Genomic DNA, 22,081 nt, shown 5'->3' with positions numbered 1-22,081 from the left:
TCCCCTCCCCTCTCTGCATTCCGCAGAGACCGTTCCCTCCGTAACTCCCTGGTCCACTCGTCCCTTCCTACCCAAACCACCCCAACCCCGGGCACTTTCCCCTGCAACCGCACGAGATGCAACACCTGTCCCTTTACCTCCCCGCTCAACTCCACCCAAGGACCCAAAGTCTTTCCAGGTGAGACAAAGGTTCACCTGCACCTCCTCCAACCTCATCTATTGCATCCGCTGCTCTAGATGTCAACTTATTTACATCGGCGAAACCAAGCGCAGGCTCGGCGATCGCTTCGCTGAACACCTGCGCTCGGTCCGCATTAACAAAACTGATCTCCAGGTGGCCGAGCACTTCAACTCCCCCTCCCATTCCCAGTCTGACCTTTCTGTCATGGGCCTCCTCCAGTGCCATAGTGAGGCCCACCGGAAATTGGAGGAACAGCACCTCATATTTCGCCTGGGCAGTTTGCAGCCCAGTGGTATGAACGTCGACTTCTCCAACTTTAGATAGTCCCTCTGTCCCTCCCTTCCCGTCCCCCTTCCCAGATCTCCCTCTATCTTCCTGTCTCCACCTATATCCTTCCTTTGTCCCGCCCCCAACATCAGTCTAAAGAAGGGTCTCGACCCGAAATGTCACCCATTCCTTCTCTCCCGAGATGCTGCCTGACCTGCTGAGTTACTCCAGCATTTTGTGAATAAACCCCAACACACCTTCCCTGATTGATAGCGAGGAACACCTATGCAAACAGAGCATAACATTTACAATAAATAGCCAGCGCCTGCCCACAGGCAAATTCATGCTTTGTCAACACGCTGCCCAGCTCACAAGGAAAATCTAGAACCAAAGAAAATGTTATCTGGAGATCAAACAATAATTACCGAAGATGGAGGTTCAAAGCGCTCCAAGTATATATGGAATGATTTTGTGGAAATCAAATTTCCTGCCCCTTAAAAAAAAACACACACCACCTCCTGGTATTCTTAATGGTTCCCCCAACAATAGTACCTCTGCTACTGGTACATATTAAAACGTCCTCAAATACCACCTTATGAATGAGAAATGTAAGGAAATAAGAAAGTGTGTGATCCAAAGATGTAATTGCATTCCCATATGCATCTTTTTTTTTTTGTAAACCAGCATCTGCAGTTCCTTGTGTGAACACTTTGCACTCCTACACGGGACAACTCCACATGTCGTATATGGGAATATATGTGCCATGTAGACTTGCACTGACTAGGATTGGGAAGTGTTCACACAAGGAACCGCAGATGCTGGTTTACAAAAACAGACACAAAGTGCCAGAGTAACTTAGTGAGTCATGCAGCACATCGGGAGAACATGACCTTTGGGCCAGGACCCTTCTTCAGACTGTTTGTAAGGGGGGGGGGGGGGCAAGAGAAGATATAAAGAGAGGATGGAGTGGAAAACCCGCCTGGCAAGTGATAGGTGGATATAGGTGAGGGGGGGGGGGGGGGGTTGATAGCCAGACGGATGGACAATTGCTCCCTTTCGCACCCCCCCCCCCCTTGTATTCTTTTTTCTGGCTTCACATTTTACACTTCTATCCTTACTTCAGTCTTTCAGCTCTGGCCTTTATCAAACCATCTGCCTATCAAAAATCCCATTCACCTGCATCCACCTATCACTTGCCAGGTTTTGTCACGCCTCTACCGCTGATCCAGTTTTCTCCACCCTTACACTACAATCAGTCTGAAGAAGGATCCAGGCCCGAAAAGTCACTTGTCTATGTTTTCCAGAGATGCTGCCTGACCCATTGAATTGAATTACTCCAACTTTGTCTTTTTATTGAGAAGTGTTCACCTCGTGATGGGGAAGGGGTGGGGCATGGTTGGAAAAAATTAGAATAGTAAATTCTACCCGAGAAGGATGTCTGCAAAGGGATTTCTCTGCCCACTTAAACCGAAAAGCAACGTATTATCCCTAAAATCAAAGTGTAGGATAGATTCTGTCATAAATATATATTTCTCATTACTTGGGTGATTCAATAGACAATAGGTGCAGGAGTAGGCCATTCGGCCCTTCGAGCCAGCACCACCATTCAATGTGATCATGGCTGATCATTCTCAATCAGTACCCCGTTCCTGCCTTCTCCCCATACCCCCTGACTCCACTATCCTTAAGAGCTCTATCTAGCTCTCGAATGTATTCAGAGAATTTGCCTCCACTGCCCTCTGAGGCAGAGAATTCCACAGATTCACAACTCTCTGACTAAAAATGTTTTTCCTCATCTCTGTTCTAAATGGCCTACCCCTTATTCTTAAACTGTGGCCCCTGGTTCTGGACTCCCCCAACATTGGGAACATGTTTCCTGCCTCTAACGTGTCCAACCCCTTAATAATCTTATACGTTTCGATAAGATCCCCTCTTATCCTTCTAAATTCCAGTGTATACAAACCTAGTCGCTCCAGTCTTTCAACATATGACAGTCCCGCCATTCCGGGAATTAACCTAGTAAACCTACGCTGCACGCCCTCAATAGCAAGAATATCCTTCCTCAAATTTGGAGACCAAAACTGCACACAGTACTCCAGGTGCGGTCTCACTAGGGCCCTGTACAACTGCAGAAGGACCTCTTTGCTCCTATACTCAACTCCTCTTGTTATGAAGGCCAACATTCCATTGGCTTTCTTCACTGCCTGCTGTACCTGCATGCTTCCTTTCAGTGATTCCGCAGCCAAGGAACTAAAGTGCTGCCGAAAGACCTGTAATATGAGCTGGTAACTCATGACAACTTCGTCTCAGGGACACAAGGAACCAAAGATGCTTAAATCTTGAGCAAAATACAAAGTGTTGGGGTAGCTCAGCAAGTCAGGCAGTATCTGTGAAGGGAAAGGACATACAACCTTTTAGGGAGACAGAACTACCTTCCCTTTGCTTCATCTGTTTAAAGGTTGCTGTTCTGAAACATTATCTGTTCATTCCCTCCACAGATGCTGCCTGACCTGCTTATTTACTCTAATACATTGTTTTGCTCAATACTTCAACTCACTTTTATTTTCCTTTCTCAAAGGACTTTAAGCTCCACAGCTAGTGCTCAGATTGAAATGTTCACAAAGCACAAGTAACTACTTGACCACAATGGGACTGTTTAACTGACAGGACTAAATATGATACAAATTTACTTCCAAATCGATCTGAGCAAACATGCTTGTAATTGTGCATATTGTGCATTATATAAGGACCAAGATAATGAGATTTAGGTTTGTGATTTTCCATGTTAGAAACATCTTCGTGAACTGTAATTACCCAAGGCACTAATAACCAACGAACAGAGATATCTACAATTACCCTCGAGTTGCATGAGTATGTAATTGGCCTCTTGTCACACCCATTTGCAGTAATTACAGCATGATCTTAAGTTCGCTGTCCAAGCCGCTGAACACAGCATGAATGCATTGCATGAAACAATATCCCTTCTCTTTTACAAAAATCAGAGTATTCAATTTGCATGGGCTATCACATTAAGCTTCATCAGGAAGTTCCTTTTTGTAAGCCATAGCAATTTATTGTTTTATTCCATTTCATGCTATTGTGCCAAGGCGTTCCCCAAAACAGGAATGTTTGGATTCATGGGAAGATTTGTCAAACTGACCCAAGACAAAGTCTGAATCAACATTAAAATCAGCTGAAGATAGACACAAAAGGTTGAAGTAAATCAGCTGGACGAGACATTCAGTTTCAGCTATAAAAAAAAAGTGCCGGAGGAACTCAAAGGGTCAGGAGGTATCCGTGCGAATGGACAGATTAAGTTTCAGGTCAGGACCCGTCTTCTGACGTATAGAGTAGTGTGAGAAAGCTGGAAAAGAGCTGAGGGTGGGGCATCGTCTGGCAAATGGATACACAAAAGGGAGAGTGATCAGCAGATGGGTGGGGTAAGTGACAAAGGCAAGAGGTGAAAGCAGACAAAATGGTCAAATAAGCAAAGAAAGAGGATGGGGGTAAAGTAGGGGAGATAAAAGGGAAATTAAGGACTCAAATAACTTCCCCTGTCCCTTCTACCCATATCCTTCCCTCCAGCTGACCCGAAACATCGCCCATTCCTTCTCTCCTGAGATGCTGCCTGACCTGCTGAGTTACTCCAGCATTTTGTGAATAACTACCATTTAATAAGATCACAATGGTGTTATTTAAACAATCTTTCATCCAAAGGTGCGCAAGAAACTATTGAACACATAAAAACATGATTGGTTAATTAGCTTGGTCTTCTCCTTGAAAGTCCGGAAGACTCCCAACATTACTTTTTGACTGCGCACATTTGTCTTGTATTATAGAGCCAAACAGGCCCTTTGGTTCACCATGTCCATGCCAATCAAGTTGTCGAGCTGAGCTATTCCATCTGCCTACGTTCGGCTCATATTCCTCTAATCATTTCCTACCTACGTATCTATCTAATTGTCTGAGCAAGTCCTGCCCTTGTTTAAGTTACCAAAGTGCAGCATCTCACATTTATCCAAGTTACATTCCATCCACCATTCTTTGACTCACTACCCGTTATCTAGACCCTATTGTAATCTTAGATAACCCTCTTCACTGTCCACTATAACCACAAACCTTTGGTGTCATCTGAAAACTTACACCATTGTCATCCAAATCCTGAACAAAGGTGACAAATATCAATGGACTCAGCACCATCACTAGTGACAGGCCTCCAATAGGTAAAACAACCCTCCACTACTATGCTCCGATTCTTTCCTCTGAGCCAATTTTATATCCGTTTGGCTGGATCATTCTGGATTCCATGTGACTGGTCTAAAACAAGTGGTGGCACAGTGGAAGAGTTGCTGCCTTACAGCACTAGAGACCTGGGCTTGATCCTGACTACACATGCTGCCTGTGCGGAATTTGTACGTTCTCTGTGACTGTGTAGGTTTTCTCTGGGTGCTCCTATTTCCTCCCACATTCCAAAGACAGGTGTGTTGGTTAATTGGCTTCTGGACTGTCACTAGTCTGCAGGATAGAACTAGTGTTTGGGGATCACTGGTAAGCATCAACTCTGTGGGCTGAAAGGTCTGTTTCCATGCTGTATTTCTAATCTAATCTAAACTAAATTTCCTGACCAGAATGGTAGTTCTGGACCAGTTCTTTTTTTAAGGTATAGCAATTTATTGTCTTCCATGTTGAACAGGCTTCTTATTGTAATTACCCAAGGCACAGTGATCAGGTACATGTCCAGGCAATGTTTCCTCTGGACTTACCCATGAGGGTAATGATTGCTGGTTGACTGCCAGAGCAGGAGGCACACGATGACACGCTTTCCAGATTGGAATGTGGTACAAATTTTTTTAATTGGTTTTTGAAACCATTTACAAAACTTCAACAATATCTGTGAGCACTTTCATCAATAAGAAAAAAAAGCTAAGCTGAAATGCTATTCCAACATTACTGCACTACTGATTTTGTTTTTCAGCAGTACAACACACAAATACCATTAAAAAAAATCTACACTAAATAAAAATTGTGGTACAGGCCAGCATTACCTTGTGATGTAGTAAGTAGTTGGGGTTCACTGCTTGTAGTTTCTCTTGATGTGTATTAGTTATAATTGCTGAAACCAAATCATTTTCAATCAGCTCACATTAATGGCAATTTATTTTGCAAAAATATATGTATAGCAAATTACTGTAGCACCTTCTTCCACACTAGTTTACCAAATACTAATTTCCCAAATCAATTGAACAAAAGTGATAACATATTCAACGTTTCCAAGGTGAATTAGTAAACTTCAGAAAAGGTACATAACTTGTAATGTGTCTAATTGAGCATCCCTGGCCCTTAAAGAGCCAGATTCATTTCAGCAAAAAGAGGTTACTGGAATATAACTAGCACTGTACAATATAATTCAACAACACACATGCACACTTGTGATCATTTATTAACATGGTGAAGAAAAACTGAACGTTAAATTTTCATCGTTTTAATATTCTCATACAAGAGAATTAAGTAAAACAATTATCTCATTGAGATCAATGTACACTGCTACATAAAACACTCAAAATGTCATTTTTCAATGACATTTCATCTTATGTGTGGTCTCACCTTCTAAAATCAATTCAAATGACAACTTAGTTTGTGAAACAATTAACATTTGTCCTAAGAGATGTGCCAGGCCAGAAACTCCCTTTAAACATCTAGTGCAAAATATGATCAAAATATATCCACTGAACTCAGAACTGAAGATATACTTAGATTAAAAGCATCTCCAAATATACTTAAGGTGCAAACCTATGTAAGAATCTCTTGCTGAAAACTATGCAATGTTACGCTCAGCGCTGTTTCAGCTAGATAAAGTTAGTACATTTGTGCTCTGCTGAGCAGTTCGGGTCCAGTGGACCAGAATGTCAACAACAATGTGATAGCTAATATGTCAATATTAAAATAACTAATCAAAATATCAAACTTCAGAGATTGCCAAAGTGATAACCTCTTTGTAAGTACATATATTGAAAAGCAGTCTAAAAAAAAAGGAAACACAAATATGAATTAAAAATGTCCAAAGTTTTCATGAGCTTTTCAATTCACCCATACATAAAACCCCACATATACAGCCCACTTTCAGAGTTTTCCAGAAAACTCTTAAACTGGAGATTTAAAATAAATCACTGGTACATCTCATCCCCTCCATTCAACCATTTACGCAGCACATCATTTTCCAAGCCCAATAATCATACGGATCGACTTTTAAAACATCACAGAAATTATATTTAACGTAACAACGCTGCCTTTGGTTACTACCTATCGATCATATTTCTTCAAATAAAAATAAAATTAGCAACAGACTTTCCTTTGTAGAGATTGGTGAAAACAGAGCCTGCAGATTTTGGTTAATTGGCAAATATATGTTTAAATATGCTTTAAAAATTTAAAGTTTAAAGATGTGCTCGGCCTTTCAGTCAATTGTTTCAGTTAAAGCATGAACCACTAAGTCTGCAATGATTTAAATGTAAAAGTAGTATCATAGGGATAAAATATATGTGTTAATACCATAGCTTTAACAAATGAATATGTCTACATTGATGACATTTAACGAGTATCGACATCATTGGGTATGTTTGATACATTTATTGGCCATTCTGTGAAACTTTTTTTTTGACTGTCAAGGCAAATTAATTGGCCAAGTTAAAATAACTTGTTGAGCAACACAATATTATGTTCTGCACAATTGATGCCCATAGGTTGACTGTACACCTGACAGACAGGTATCAGGAAGGTAAGGATAAAACACTCCAAACTCAGCACTTTATTCCTGAGAACTTAGGGGACTGTGGGGCGATCTTATAAGGGTGTATAAAATCATGAGGGGTGTAGACAGGGTGAATGCACAGTCTTTTACCCAGAGTAAAAACCAGAGGCCATAAGATTAAGGTGAGATGGATAAGATTTAATAGAAACCCTAGTGACAACTTTCTCACCCAGAGGGCGGTGGATATATGGAACGAGTTGCCACAGGAAGTGGTTAAGGCAGTTTCAAAGCGTTTAAAAGATATTTGGACATGTACATAGATAGGAAAGGTTTAGATTGATATGGGTCAAAAATAGAACAAAGGGGCTAGCTTAGACGGGCATCTTGGTCGGCATGGAGCTTTTGAGCTAAATGGACTGTTTTGTGCTTTCTGAATCCATGACTAATCTAATTAAAGGTATAAAATATTTATATATTTTTTTAAAACATTCAAAAGTTCACCAACTAAGAACATCTAGCAGTGGAATAGAAATGACAATAACAAAATGTAATGCAAGGAATATATACTGATCCATTGAGAACAGCAGTGTCCACAGGTGTGTAGACTCGTGGGCTTTTTTTTTGCTTCTATCCATCATTTTATAGACAAATTGACAGTGGCAAAACATTTTAGTCCTCACCCTTCAGAAATAAGCTAGCAAAAATTGTCATGGTTAAATGCAAGCTATTTCAAATTCTGCATGTACTCTTGAGAAACAGACTGTAGATCGAAAACCAGGTACAGTTTTCAGCTTTGCTTTTGATAGAGAAAGCAAGCAAATGTGATGCGTAGACTTTTTTGGAGATGATAATCTGGATATGGAGGAGGCAAAGACATCACATGGTAATAGGAAACAAAATTTAATTATAAAAAGTTTTCATTTTTTCTAAAATTTTATTACTAACTTTTTTCTTTTTGTTCATGGGACAGATAACTTTAATCGCTAATTTTTAATTATTCACAAAGTAAATGCTACTGGAATTGGCTGTATTTATTGTTATCTCTAATTGTCCCTGAGGCAAATAAGAATCAATCACGTTGATGCATCAGGAGTCGTAGGTAGCTGAGACAAGGTAAGGGTGGCAATGTTCATCAATGTTTCTAATGACAATCCAGCTAACTATTCCAGTTGTAATTCAAGTAATAAAATTAATCTGAAATTAAAGTTCCTAGCTGCTGTGGTGAGATTCAAACTCATCTTTCTGGATCAGTGGTTAGAAACTCGACAGTTGGTCCAGTAACGTAACTGTTGCACTACCTACAACAGGTTAAAGGGATATTTTGTTAATTCAAGATTTTAACCAAATACAGAGAGATCAAGAACTTGGGAAATTAATTTGTTCTTGCAATATGCTTTTTATCCAATCATGTCTTCAGTCTCACAAAATGTAATGAGAATGTGGAGTCTACACCTCGACTACAATACTGTACATCTATTCCTGTAAATTAGTTGGTCAGCTTTTAAAATGGAGTTATAAAAATCCACTGGATGGGTGTACGCTTCATGATCAGTAATTTAACTCTGCAACTGGAATAATGATGTGTTTGAGAAGGGTTAATCTAAATGAAGAAAGAGCGTAGCATGTACATCTTCACAGACAATCCCATTATTTTTTAAATTGTGGAAATCAATGGACAAAATTTCATGATAGCAAAATTAAGCAATGAGGTAAACAAATAAATTCCAAAGAGGGACTGGACATTATCAAGTGGCAAACCATAATCATTATGATTATTCTGAACAATCAAACTATATATAAGGAGACAAAATTCAGTTTATGCGAGATTTGCCATTACAGATTTTGGAAATATGACTATGTTTCTAATTCAATGGGATAATTATCTTAGAAGGCTTCAGTTGGAATACAAACTTGAAAAGTAAAGGCAACAAAATGGAGCACCCTCTTGTGGTCAACGATTTCTAAAATTATGGAACAGTGAACTAAATTTATGACGTGGCATTGAACTATAAAAATTAAACAAATGTTGGGTTCACATTATTTATTTGTGCTGAAAAAGTAGTTTTCAGTTTTATTGGAAAAGAGAATACTGAAAAATGCTCAGTTTTCTAACAAAAGCCAGAGAAAATTGGCAGTCAAATCTTTTGAATTACTAATTTAGGGTTTCTGAAATTAATTTAATCCTCACATAATAAAAACACTACATTTTACATCAGCTGAGACCATTCGGCCCATTGTACATGTGTCAGCTCACGAAAAGAACAATTTTTACACTTTAAACTGTTTTCTGAATCTCGTGTTTATATCCATGTTGCTTCTAAAAATCGGACCACTTTTCAGACAACATATTTCCAAGTTCTTCAAGGAATTGCATACATTTTAATAAAACAGGTCAACCATTCTGCCTGGATTGTTGTTGCTCAATTACATGGGTAACTCAAAATTCTCACCTCACTTCTCAGTTTTGATGATGTTATAAAAGACTATCGAAGGTTCTCAGCCTTGAGAATAGCCAAGGCAGAATAGAATGCGGAATCAACTCAGCTTGTTCACATTGCATATCACATTTAACCATTAAACAACGTAGGAAGGTGTGGAGTCTTTAAAATGCGGCTCCAAATGCAAGGGAATATATAAAAAGGCAACTAAGTTTTACCATGGCCCGATTAAAAATCAAATCCTATTAGACTACATATAAATCAAATTTAAAATACAATCCTTTGAGGGCAGCTTTTCTTTTCACCCTTTTCTTGAGTTATGGACAGCTAGAAAAGTGTTTGTTTGGAGACAAGTGCCGTACTTGGGATAAAGCTATTTATGATATTTTCATAGAACTTAATTTATTTGGGGAATCCTCTCAATCAGTCTAGAAAAAGTTAAATTATGTAACGGACAAATTTTTATAAACCACCATGAATGTTTCTACCAATAAGAGCAAGCAACTGATTTTATTGAACAGTGCATTCTCTTTTAGGAAGGATACAAAGGATTTAAAGCTCCACCCAAGTTGGTTTGTTTAATTCTTACATGTGCTATCTTATCCTCTAACGTAGATTAACAAAGTTGTTACACCTCAGAGGAATATACCACGATCAGGTTGTACCATAAAAAATGTCTCAAGGGGAAAACAACTAGCATAATATAATAATATGTTTGCTTTACCAAATTCAGACTGTTGAATTCCTCCTTATTACAAGGCAGGCATCACACTACTGACAATAAGAGTACATGGTTGGCAATATAATTCTTCATTACTGTTGCAGTATCTCAATGACGTATTATTTTATCCTTTATGGCCAGTTTCAGGCATCCAACATTGGGTGAAATGCAAGATAACATTTTGAGTAATATCATTGCATTGCAGTGTTCTCGCTGATATCACTGTAAGGGTGTTTTAGTATTGTATACAATGCCAAGTTCTATATGCTTCCAATAAGAAATACAGAGCAAAAGAAAATAAGAAAACGTGGCTGAAACACAATAGGTATATATAAATATTGTTGCTTGTTAAATTCAATGGAACTTATTAAATCGTTTTAATGGTAAAACTCGTATAAGAAAAGTCACAATGAAGCATTTTGAGACCTGAAGTTGCATATTAAAAGATGCTGTGCTAAAATCTACCTACTGACAGCAGCCGAGCTTGTAAATGCACCTAATTCCATAAATGGATGGCACACACACATCCACACAGATGTATTTACAGTGAACCATACAGGATGATGGCATCTAAAATGAAATTATGGACACAAGATTAATAGAACTTAAGTATGGAGAACAGTTATGTTTTTTCTCCTGGAATACACATGTTTAGGAACAAGTGTTTTTCTGAAGGCAGGCACATCTATTAGGCCAAATATTATGAATCAGAAAATGAAATGTGTGCTATATATTTAACAGTACTCTTTGATTTAACCCAACATTTCAACTGTAGGATGATCTTTACTTTCCATCCAGTCAAAACCCGAAGACTCGTTACAGATTTGCTGGAATACTGCATCATTATTTAGTTCCTCCAGTGTAGTATCAACATCGTGCCCCTGTTGTTTACTCGGGTCAAACAGCAAATTTGTGTCTAAAGTGCTCAGATCGTTTATGCTGCCTGAAAGCTCAGCAGGTAACCTGAGATCACTGGAGAAATCAGAGGCAACATTTAGATCTGATGATACTTGACCAACTTGCTGGCTAGGCTGTAGGCTCTCTTCAGCCAGGAAGTCTTTGACTGTACTGTTGAAATCCAATGATTGCACTCTGGCTTCTGTTTGTGCTTGATTATCCTTGGATATATAACCCATCTGATCATTATTGATGTGTTTTGTTACATAACTGGGCTTCTGGAATTCAAAGACAGAAGAGCCTGGATTAATCATTGATTGCTGGTTGGCACTACCAAAATTAGATGTTGTCTCTAATATCTGAGTAAGATTCATTCGTGCTGTATAATTGGAGGGCAAGTTGTTTATTCCTAAGCCTCTCACTGCATCATCACCTTCAGAATCAAGTTTACTTAACAACACATTTGTAATCTTTTTCGAGTTAGTTGGCTTCTGGTAAGATGGAAAAGTAGTCTGCATCATAACAGACAACGGGACAGATTGGCTTCTTTGAGCTATACTGTTGGCACTATTATCAGAAATATTGTTAACAAATGTGTTGTGAACCTCAGGTGCCATTTGGCTTCCAAAAGTTGCCAAACTTGTTCTCGGCAGGTGAATCACTGGACCAACTGTGCTTCCGCTAAGATTACGTTGACGAACAGCAGGACTGACACTGCGACACCTAAAATTATTGATCAGTGAATGTGTTCCTTTGTTGTCAAGAGGCGCTGGCACTGCAAAGCCCTCCTGCTTATTATTGCCATTAGCCACTGAAGGTGGTATAGGTGAAACGGGAGTAACACGGCCCATCTGAGCATCATGATGTCTGGACTGTAGCTGCACAGTATTATGTTGATATGATTGCATTATCTGTCCAGGAACTGCAAAGGCATGTGGTTTTCTAAAGTGATCCTCTGTAAGTTTCTGGTAACTAGGAAGAATACCAACACCACTGGTCAACATTGCTGGATTGCTCATTCCAGTGTTGTATCCATTATTCATCCATTCAATTTTTGTTTTGTCTGGGTGAGTAGCCATGGGCCGTTGCATCGGTTTAACGGGGCTACTGGAAATCACACTAGTATCCTGGTAGGCCAGGCTGGAGCTTATGGGAGTAAAAGCAAAAGGGTTCCGGCACTCAACAGGGCTTGGAGGTACACTACTACTGCAGTTTGAATGAGGTGTACCAATTGGCGTGTGTCTGCTACTCCCGAAAGCACTGTCAACAGGTGTGGATTGAGCCATTCTGGAGCTTGGACTGGAACATGTTTGGGAGCCAATCATTTCTGATGTAGGTGTTGGATTGGGTGTCGGAGTTGGTGTTGGTGTTGGGGTTGGAGTGCCACTGCTATGGATCGGATGATAGAATTGCCCCATTTGATGAGATGATAACAGTGTATTCTGACTTCCTGCAGAATGACTATGAGAAGGTATTCCCAGCGCAGATTCATAATCAGCATTCATGGACATTTGCTCTTCAAATAACACTAGCTCTTCTACAATACTGTCCTGTGTAAGATCATCATCAAACTGAAAGTAGTTCTCACTGGTTTGTGAACTTGAAGCAGTGAGATCCATCAAATTATCCTGCAGAGGTAAATGGTGTGACAACTGTACTTGATGGTGTCCTTGCAGCTGAACCGAATTAGAAACTTGCATCTGATTTTGAGCATGCATCTGTTGATCAGAAGACTGCTGATCCAACCCATTACATTGTGCTGACTCCCATGCAGATTCTCGAAAATCAATGGTCCCTGAATTCCCTATTACACCAGCATTTACAGCTGCCTGCCTTTCTGTGTTCATAAAAAAACATGGGTGGTTCCTTTTGATATGCTGGATATCAGTATGATCGGCAAATAGCTTTGTACTTGTGTTGTGTCCATGCACAGAAAATAAGCCCCTTTCCAAGTCTGCACGTTTGTTTTCCTGAAAGATAGACATTTGTTCTGTATCCGTCTGAACGCAACCCAAGGTGACCACTTGGATATCGGATGACGGGTTGGCTAATATACGAGTTATCCCTGTTGTATTTAGTTTAACAGTAATTTTACTGGGAGTATGAACCTGAGGTGTTGGGGCTTTCTCATTCTTTGCCAGTACACCTGCAGAGAGCTTCGGAGGTGTCACTACTGCAGTTCCAGGACTGATCTGAAGTTCCGCACTATCCAAAATGGATTCCAAAACCAGAGCTTTCTTCACAGGTGGCACCAGTGGCTCAGATAACGAATTTGAAGGAGACCGTTTCCTTGGGCTTTTTGGGCACATCCCATTATCTTTATGAGACCTGGCAGTATCGGCATTGGATTTTGAACTAATGCTGGTGCTCATCATTAAAGCAGAGGAAACAACAAAAGCATTTTGATTATTTCCAGACATTGAAACAGCCAGATTGTCATTGTGTACAAACTTGCCATCACTTTTGGACTTTCTTCCTTCAGTTTTCTGACCATTACAGACTTTAGCTGCCCTCTCAGTAGATATTTTCCCATTTGACGTCTTCACTTTTGTGGTACCTTCACTATTACTTTTCTGTCCGGACGGAGAACCAGAAGCTCTTCTAGGATCATTCGGGTTTCTTGAATGATCTTGGCACTGAACCTGCTTTTCATCATTTGACATTGCTTCCTGTTCGGATTTGATGACCTCCGCAGTAGGTGTAGTTGTGGCACTACTTGATCTGGATCCAGCAGCAGAAAGAGAAGTTGTGCCAACTTTCACAGTTGACGTAGATTTTGCTTTTTCTGTTATTCCACCACTGTTACTTGCTGATGACGTAGGTTTAGGAGATGCACCTGTACTGGGTGGAAGCGATATTGTAGTCATCTTCACCATATTCAAAGAGCTTGGATGGGATGCTCCAGAAACAACAGTTTTAATTGGACTGCTACTAGCCAAGAGTACCCTAGTTGGAGAGGTAAGAGTAAGTGTGTTGGTTGAAGGTGGTTTAGGCAAGATTTGATGATAACGAGGCCTTGAGCGGTCGTTATGTGGACTTGCAGGGATATTCTGGATAGTCTTCTGCTGCTGTTTGACTGACTGCATATGTTGAGCCACAACCTGAACGTTCAATGGAAGGACCTTGCTTTCTGATGGACCCAATGGACTTGGTGACGTCATCACCTGCCTGCTTCTTTGCATCTAAAAAACACCATAACAGTTACGTAAGAACTAAGTTTAATGAATGAACAAACTCATCAAAGTAGAGGCAATGCTTTTCCTTGCACACATTAAAAAGTCAACAATTTTCCATGGTATTTTTTGTAAAACTATGATGAATAAGAAAAATGTATCCAACCAATATATCCAAGCTTAAAAGTATTTTACTTCCTTTACAACTAGTTTCAAAATTAAAGCAATTGCACCGTTAATTATTGAAAGTGTCTTAAGAAAACCATGTGTTCTAAAAGCATTCACTTTTAGTAGTTTTGCTGATCTTGTTGCAATGAAAATGAAACATTCAAATTGACATTGATCTATACAACTTTGGGGTAGAACTGCATTGTCCTCTATCACAGGTATTGTGGTCACATAAGGAAATGGTAACACTCTGGTCATCTGATTAGTGTCCAGATGCCAAAACCCATTTATTGGAGATGCATTTTTGAATCACAACACAGTATATCAGGAATTTAAGTTCAAGTAATTAAATAAATGTGAAACGAAAAACTACTATCTGTAACAATGACCATTAAGAGTGTGGTCACACACAGATTTCAGTTTCAACAAGAGTGAGGAATTTGGCAAGCTTGGGATTTTGGGTGCAAGGAGAGAAAATACTTATATTTTGCATTAGCTTCTGCCCGGAAGCATTTAAATGTTGGCCAATGCATACTGAAAGATGGTGCATCTTATTTAAAGCATACAAAAGACGAAAAGTGGATAAAAGTAGAAAAAATAGATGAACTCATTTGTTACAAAAAATCTATGCTGTAAACTGAAACCTAAACAACGAGAATATTATATATCAAGGTTTGATAGGAATGCCAATGTGTTGAAACAATGACATACGGATGGTTATAGAGATCAGTAAATCCTTTGCACATCATTGACATTTAAGTGCCAGGATCTTGAAACATTTTGGCTCAGATTTGTTCAGCTCGAGTCAGAATTGTAGGCCGTATAATGCATTAACGGAGCAAAAGTAGATCACTTGGAAATTTTACTCCAGAAGCCAATCACCCACTCTATGTTCAGGAGATCTTGGATTTTGGAACTTGAGAGAATTAGGAGGATGTCACCATGTGTCCAACACATATGGACCCTGAAGATTGTGTGGAAGGAGCATTAACCCCAAGCATTTTCCCAACCAGTACGAATTTCTTTCGGCCTTTGTCGAGGAGACTAGGACTGCAGGAAAGATGAACATCCTTTGGGGAAGTAAAAGGGGCATAGCAATGATGGCCTACTGAAGGAAATATATTTTTTCCTGCAGCCCATACTGATCATCTGTTCACTGTCCAATGTAGGGATTAAGCACGTCATTTGGGATCAGAAAAAAATGCATATGAGGAAGTAGAGGATCCAGTTATTACAGCTATGGAGAAATTACTGTGAGAGATAGGGCTAAATAATAGAATTTACTGAAGGACTTGGTATCTAAATTCAATAAATTAAACTACATAAACCATGTGCAAGTTAGACTTGGGTCAAACAGATTCAAGTGTCGAATGTTTGGCTCAGTGCAGGAAAAAGAGATTAAATTAACAGGACAATAAGTAGGTTACCAGAAATGAGTAGGTTAACCTATGATTAGCATTTGTCAGCACTGGGCCTGTACTCACTTGAGTTTAGAAGAATGAGGGGGGACCTCATTGAAAATACAGAATAGAAAATTCAGAAAGGCTTGGATAGTGGATGTGGAGAGGATGTTTCCACTAGTGGGGGCGTCTAGGAGAAGAGGTCATAGCCTCAGAATTAAAGGACATTCTTTTAGGAAGGAGATGCAGAGAAATGTCTTTAGTCAGAGGGTGGTGAATCTGTGTAATTCTTTGCCACAGAAGGCTGTGGAGGCCAAGTCAGTGGATATTTTTTACGTCAGCAATAGTTAGATTCTTGATTATTAGTACAGGTTATGGGGAGAAGGCAGGAGAATTGGGCTAAGAGGGAAAGATAGGTCAGCCATGATTGAATGGCGGAATAGACTTGATGTGGCGAATGGCCTAATTTTACTACTAACACTTATGACCATATGACAATAACACTAAAATCAGGAAGGAGGGCAGTGTTTATTTTAGATTGGCTTCAGTGAATCATGCTGAGAACAGTTCCCTGGAAAAGTAAGTCACTAGGACGGCGAGGGCTTAAGATGAATAATGAGGTGGAAGTTGGGGAGTGGATGGTGTTAACTGAATTAGTTAAAGAAAAAGGACAAGTTGATACAATTAATGATAAGCAGAGTGCAACAGGAGGGAGAATGCAGACAAAAATAGGGTCAAAGATGCAGCACCAAAAATGCTAAATGTGGCACTAAATATTTAGCTTCAATAGTAAATTAAAAATAATCATTATATATTGAAGCTAAAGGTTTGCAATGCCAATGCACAAGTCTGATGAACACATTGCACAAAGAGACATAAATGGGCACAATTTCATTAGAGTGATGTATATGCAAGATGACCAAGGCTGTGAAATAAATAAAAATAGAAAGTGGTGGAAATACTTTACTACTTGTATTTTTCCAGCATTTTCTGCTTTCATTTCAGATTTCCAGCATCTGCAGTCTTTTTTAATCTTCTCTTGGTGGGAATTGACGAGACTTGGGTATTTGGCATTTCAGAAAGAGCAGCAGAATGAATACTTTGAATGATATTCAGGCCTCAAAAATCAACAAATAGAGCCAGTCTGGCTCAGGATAAGAAAGAATGAAATCAGTGTCTCTCCACATAATGACTACATTGCTGTACATGGTATTGATCACAGAATAAAGGGGACTTGTGACAAACGTACAGTAAGGCAGTGAACAAAATCATGGGTGACTTGAATTTCATATTGATTTGGCAAATCAACCTCATAAAGGCAGTCTTATGGATAAATTCACAGAATGCATGCTGAACCATTTCATAGGGCAGCTCCTTGTGGACCAGACATAAGACAGGATTAAATTGATGTTCTCATGGCAAGAATTCTTTGAAAGAAGTGATCATAGCATGATGGATTTAGCTTGGAGTGGCAAACTCGTGTGAGAATAGGATCCTAAACCAAAATAATTACTTAAGAAATGAAGAGAGAATGGATATGGATTGGGAAATTACATTAAAGATGTATTTCAGAAGATAAGCAGAGCTGCTTTTTTAAAAAAATGCTTGACCTTAAGAAAAATACATACCACTGACAAATAACAACACTGGGAAAAGTGGCCAAGTAAATAATAGTATCAGACCATGCACCGCCAAATCAGCACTCAAAAACTTTTAACTGAACCATTACCCTGAAACTGGATCTGCAGCACTGAAGCAATTAAACCACCTGATACGACATACCTAGGTTATGTGACTTTACAATTGAAAAATTATGTGATTTTATTCATTAGATTTTCAAATCCTGCCACCTCCCCTCCCCCCACACCCCCTCTCCAACAGTCTTCACTTTAATTATCAATCTTAACACTGAATCACGAATAACCTACCTGGATGGGGCTGGGAACAGTTGCCACTACTATGCCAATTGTGGGTTGTGGAGAAAGCATAGCAGGGCTACCATTGGGTATGCTAGTTACTCCTCCAACAGTGGGGCCCTCTACCTTCTTCCCTTGTTGCTCGCCTGGAAGTGGAGATTGAAGTTTCTGTTCTTGTTGTTTCTTCAGTGTATTTTGTTGAATTTTGCGCTGTAATTGTTGTTTGGCATCTATTGATGGGGAAAGCAAAGTCTTCACCTGGGGCTGAAAAGAATTGCTTTCAGCCATAGGCACAAACGCAGAAGGTTGCTTCCCTCCTGCAACAAAGGAAATTATAAACCGTGAACACACAAAACTATGAACACTCGATAAGTCAGCATCAAAATCGTGAAGATATTCAGCTCTGAAATGTGCAGGTTCTGATTTTGTTAACTGCTTATTACTATATTTTTCATGATAACCATTTCACCACCCATGCTTTCAATCCATTTCTTGGTCCTCCGATAAAATTGGAAACATGATATAATTATTGTTGAAAACAACTATTGTTTCCATAATGCTCCGTATTTCGTTGAGCACATTAAACTCTTAGGCATTTCCAATATTTTCTGCAACTCAGTTGAAACACCAGCTCCCTGGAGAAAGAGATTATTCTAGTCATTTTTATAAGTAATGTCAAGAAATAAAAGCATAGGCTTTTGATAGTTATATTTCATAATTCATCCAGGAACCTGGGCACAACTATTTTTGCCTTTTGCAGTTTACTAGTTATTTATTACATCTGATATTAAAAGCAAAGCAATTAGGTAATATTTGGCTCTTCAGGTTATTTTCTTACGACGTAATAAATAATAACTTGTCTGTTGCTGATCAATAATATCAGTGCCAGCAATGTAGAACTGTCCAGCTTTTGCAGCACATGTCAACATCAAACATATCAAGATACTGTATAGTCCCTAGGCAGCATTCTTGCCTGTATGGGTTTAACAATGCAACATAATCAATAAAATCTCATTATCCCTTTCTCATTGCGGAATCTTGCCAACAATTTTTTTTTAATTGACAAGACAAAATACAATGAAAAACCATGACCTTTGTCAAGTCCTCTACTTTTTCCCCCTGTAACCCTTCTCATATACATGCTCATCACCTTCCCAATTCTTCTATCGCCCAGTCATATCTGTTTATAGTAGTCAATTCACCTGACAGTCAGCATGTCTTTAGGATGTTGGAACGAATTAAGCACCCGAGGGAGAAATACACATGGGCGCAGGGAGAGCATGAAAACTCCATTAAGTAACACAGCAGGTCAGAATCCAACCCAGGTCTCTGGATCGCTGGATAACTGCATTCATACAAGTTTTAAATTATCAGTAAAAAGAATCAGGTAGTTGTTGGAATTTGATGGATTATTGAAATGGCTTTTTTTTTTTTTTTTTTTCATTTTTGAATGTGGTATACTGCATATTCATGATGAATTGCAATTTTCAGGGAAGGATAAACGGGTTGGATAGGTTTAGAGGGATATTGGCCAAATACAGGCCAATGGGACAAGCTTAATGTGGGTAAATTGCAAAAAGAAGGGAAGTTGATGGGCATGCGTGTTAAATTGCTGGGCTTCAGAGAAACAAAGAACAGGAATTAGTTTGATGACTTTACTCAGTGCAAGATCTAGTGTGGATCTGACAAACCAATTTGCCTTCAACTTTGTTTAAACTAAGTAAGGTCAAGTCAAGTCAAGTCAAGTCAATTTTATTTGTATAGCACATTTAAAAACAACCCACGTTGACCAAAGTGCTGTACATCTGATTAGGTTCCAATGGGGAAAAAAATGAAACATACAGTAGCACGCAAACAGTTCACAGCGCCTCCTCAATGAGCCTCAAACGCTAGGGAGTAGAAATAGGTTTTGAGCCTGGACTTAAAGGAGTCGATGGAGGGGGCAGTTCTGATGGGGAGAGGGATGCTGTTCCACAGTCTAGGAGCTGCAACCGCAAAAGCGCGGTCACCCCTGAGCTTAAGCCTAGACCGCGGGATAGTGAGTAGCCCCAAGTCGGCCGACCTGAGGGACCTGGAGTTAGAGAGGGGGGTTAGAAGATTTTTGATGTGGGAGTGTCCATTTAGGGCTTTATACGTGAATAGGAGGATCTTGAAGTTGATTCTGTACCGTACAGGGAGCCAGTGGAGAGAGGCCAGAATCGGGGTGATGTGGTCCCTTTTACGGGTACCCGTCAGGAGTCTCGCTGCGGCGTTTTGGACCAGTTGCAGGCGGGACAGGGAAGATTGGCTGATCCCAGTGTATAGGGAGTTGCAGTAGTCTAGGCGGGAGGAAATGAAAGCGTGAATGATTTTTTCTGTGTCGTCGAATTGGAGGAAAGGTTTGATTTTAGCTATGGTTCGAAGTTGGAAGAAGCTGGCTTTTACCACAGCGTTGACTTGCTTATCAAATTTTAATGCAGAGTCAAATATCATGCCGAGGTTTTTGACATGCGGTTTGACTAGGCAGGATAGACTTCCAAGACTGCCGGTTATCAATTTGATGGAGTCGGGGGGGCCAAATAGGATGATCTCAGACTTGCTCTCATTTAATTGGAGGAAGTTCTGTGCCATCCAACATTTTATGTCCTCAAGGCAGTGTAAGAGGCTGTGTAAGAGGTCAGTTGCACACACAAATCCTCCACCGAACAGAAAATCTGCCATCTGATGCCTCTCCCCTTTCTTGATCTCTTTGTCTCCATCACGGGGAACAGACTATTGACTGAAGTCGACTCCAAACCCACCGACTCCCAGTTATCTGGAATACACCTCCTCCCACCCTGCCTCTTGCAAAGACAGTATCCCCGACTCTTAGTTTCTCCATAGCATCTGCTCCCAAGATGAGCTTTTCCATTGTAGGACATCCAAAATACTCTCTCTCTCTCTAGTAATCATGCCCCCCCCCCCCCCCCCCCCTCATAAATGGATCCCTCACCCACACCTTCTATGTGTCCCAGTGAGCCCTACTCTCACACCTCCCCAGACAGAACAATGATACAGTTCTCCTGGCCCTCACCTTTCACCCCCAGCAGCCTTCGCATCCAACACATCATTCTTTGACATTTCCACAACTTTCAATGTGACCCCACCACCAGTCGTATCTTCCATTCGTTCCTTTCTGCCTTCCACAGAGACCATTCCCTCTGCACTCCTTAGTTCATTCATTCTCACCCAACCAAACAACCCCTTTCTCCATGTACTATCCCCTGAAACCACAGATGGAACACCAGTCCATATATCTCCTCCCTCACATCCATCCAGGGATTCCAGCAGTCCTTCCAGGTGAAATAGAGGTTTACGTACATCTTGTCTAACCTCAACTACCGTATTCTTTTACATTGGCGAGACCAAGCGTAGACTCAGCGACCGTTTCACCGAACACATGTGCTGGGTCCAGCAGGGCCTGCTGGATCTCCCAGTTGCTAACCATTTAAAATCCCCTATTAACCTTTCTGTTGTGGGCCTCCTCCATTGCCAGAGTGAAGCCATACACAGACTGGAGGAACAGCATCTCATATTTTGTTTGGGTAGCTTACAGCCTAACTGTATCAACATTGAATTCTCCAGTTTTGGGTAACTAACCTACAAAAAAACCCACTTGTTTGTTAGTTGTGTTTTTTTTCCCCCCTCTGCCCCACCTTGATTTGGACCAATGGCTCCCCTTGCTCCTCCCCTTCCACCTATATTCCTTCTTCTGGCTTCACTAATTACAACTCTTCTAACCTTAACTCTCACTTTTTGCCTTTTCATCTCTGGCTTTCTGAACATCTGCCTTTCAAAGCTACCTGTATCCACCTATCACACACCAGGCATTGTCCTGCCCCTCCTGTCTTTCAGCTTTCTTCCCCACCACCACAATCTGTCTGGAGAAGGGTCCCAACCCAAAATGTCACCTATCCATGTTCTCCAGAGATGCTACCTGACCCATTGAGTTACTCCAATACTTTGTGTTTTTTTTTGTAAACTAGCATCTGCAGTTCATTGTGACTACGTAAAAGTTGCAACATCATGTACGGATCAGGAAAAGGAAGGAGCAACTCCCCTCACGTAACTACAGTAAGTACTTGAACTTAATAACCAATAATGCATGCAGTACGGTACTTGGCAACTTGTTTCCTTTACCATCATAAAATGTT

General features: G+C 40.1%; 1 protein-coding gene across 1 annotated transcript in view; it reads right to left on the bottom strand.

Moving 5' to 3' along the window:
• Positions 1-5,293: 5,293 nt before the first annotated feature.
• The window catches only part of LOC144609141 (DNA-binding protein RFX7-like), a 57,701-nt gene continuing 40,913 nt past the window's right edge, over positions 5,294-22,081 (bottom strand). The window contains exons 8-9 of the mRNA XM_078427553.1: positions 17,922-18,226; positions 5,294-14,434 (exon numbers count right to left, since the gene is read on the bottom strand). Coding sequence (XP_078283679.1) covers positions 11,108-14,434; positions 17,922-18,226 — 3,632 coding nt within the window. The 3' untranslated portion in view covers positions 5,294-11,107. The remainder of the gene's footprint in view (positions 14,435-17,921; positions 18,227-22,081) is intronic.

The sequence above is a fragment of the Rhinoraja longicauda genome, chromosome 33 (assembly GCF_053455715.1).
Source record: "Rhinoraja longicauda isolate Sanriku21f chromosome 33, sRhiLon1.1, whole genome shotgun sequence".
NCBI classification, from domain to species: Eukaryota; Metazoa; Chordata; class Chondrichthyes; order Rajiformes; family Arhynchobatidae; genus Rhinoraja; species Rhinoraja longicauda.
Note: the sequence above shows the minus strand (reverse complement) of the source record. Positions and strands in the feature narration are given on the sequence as shown.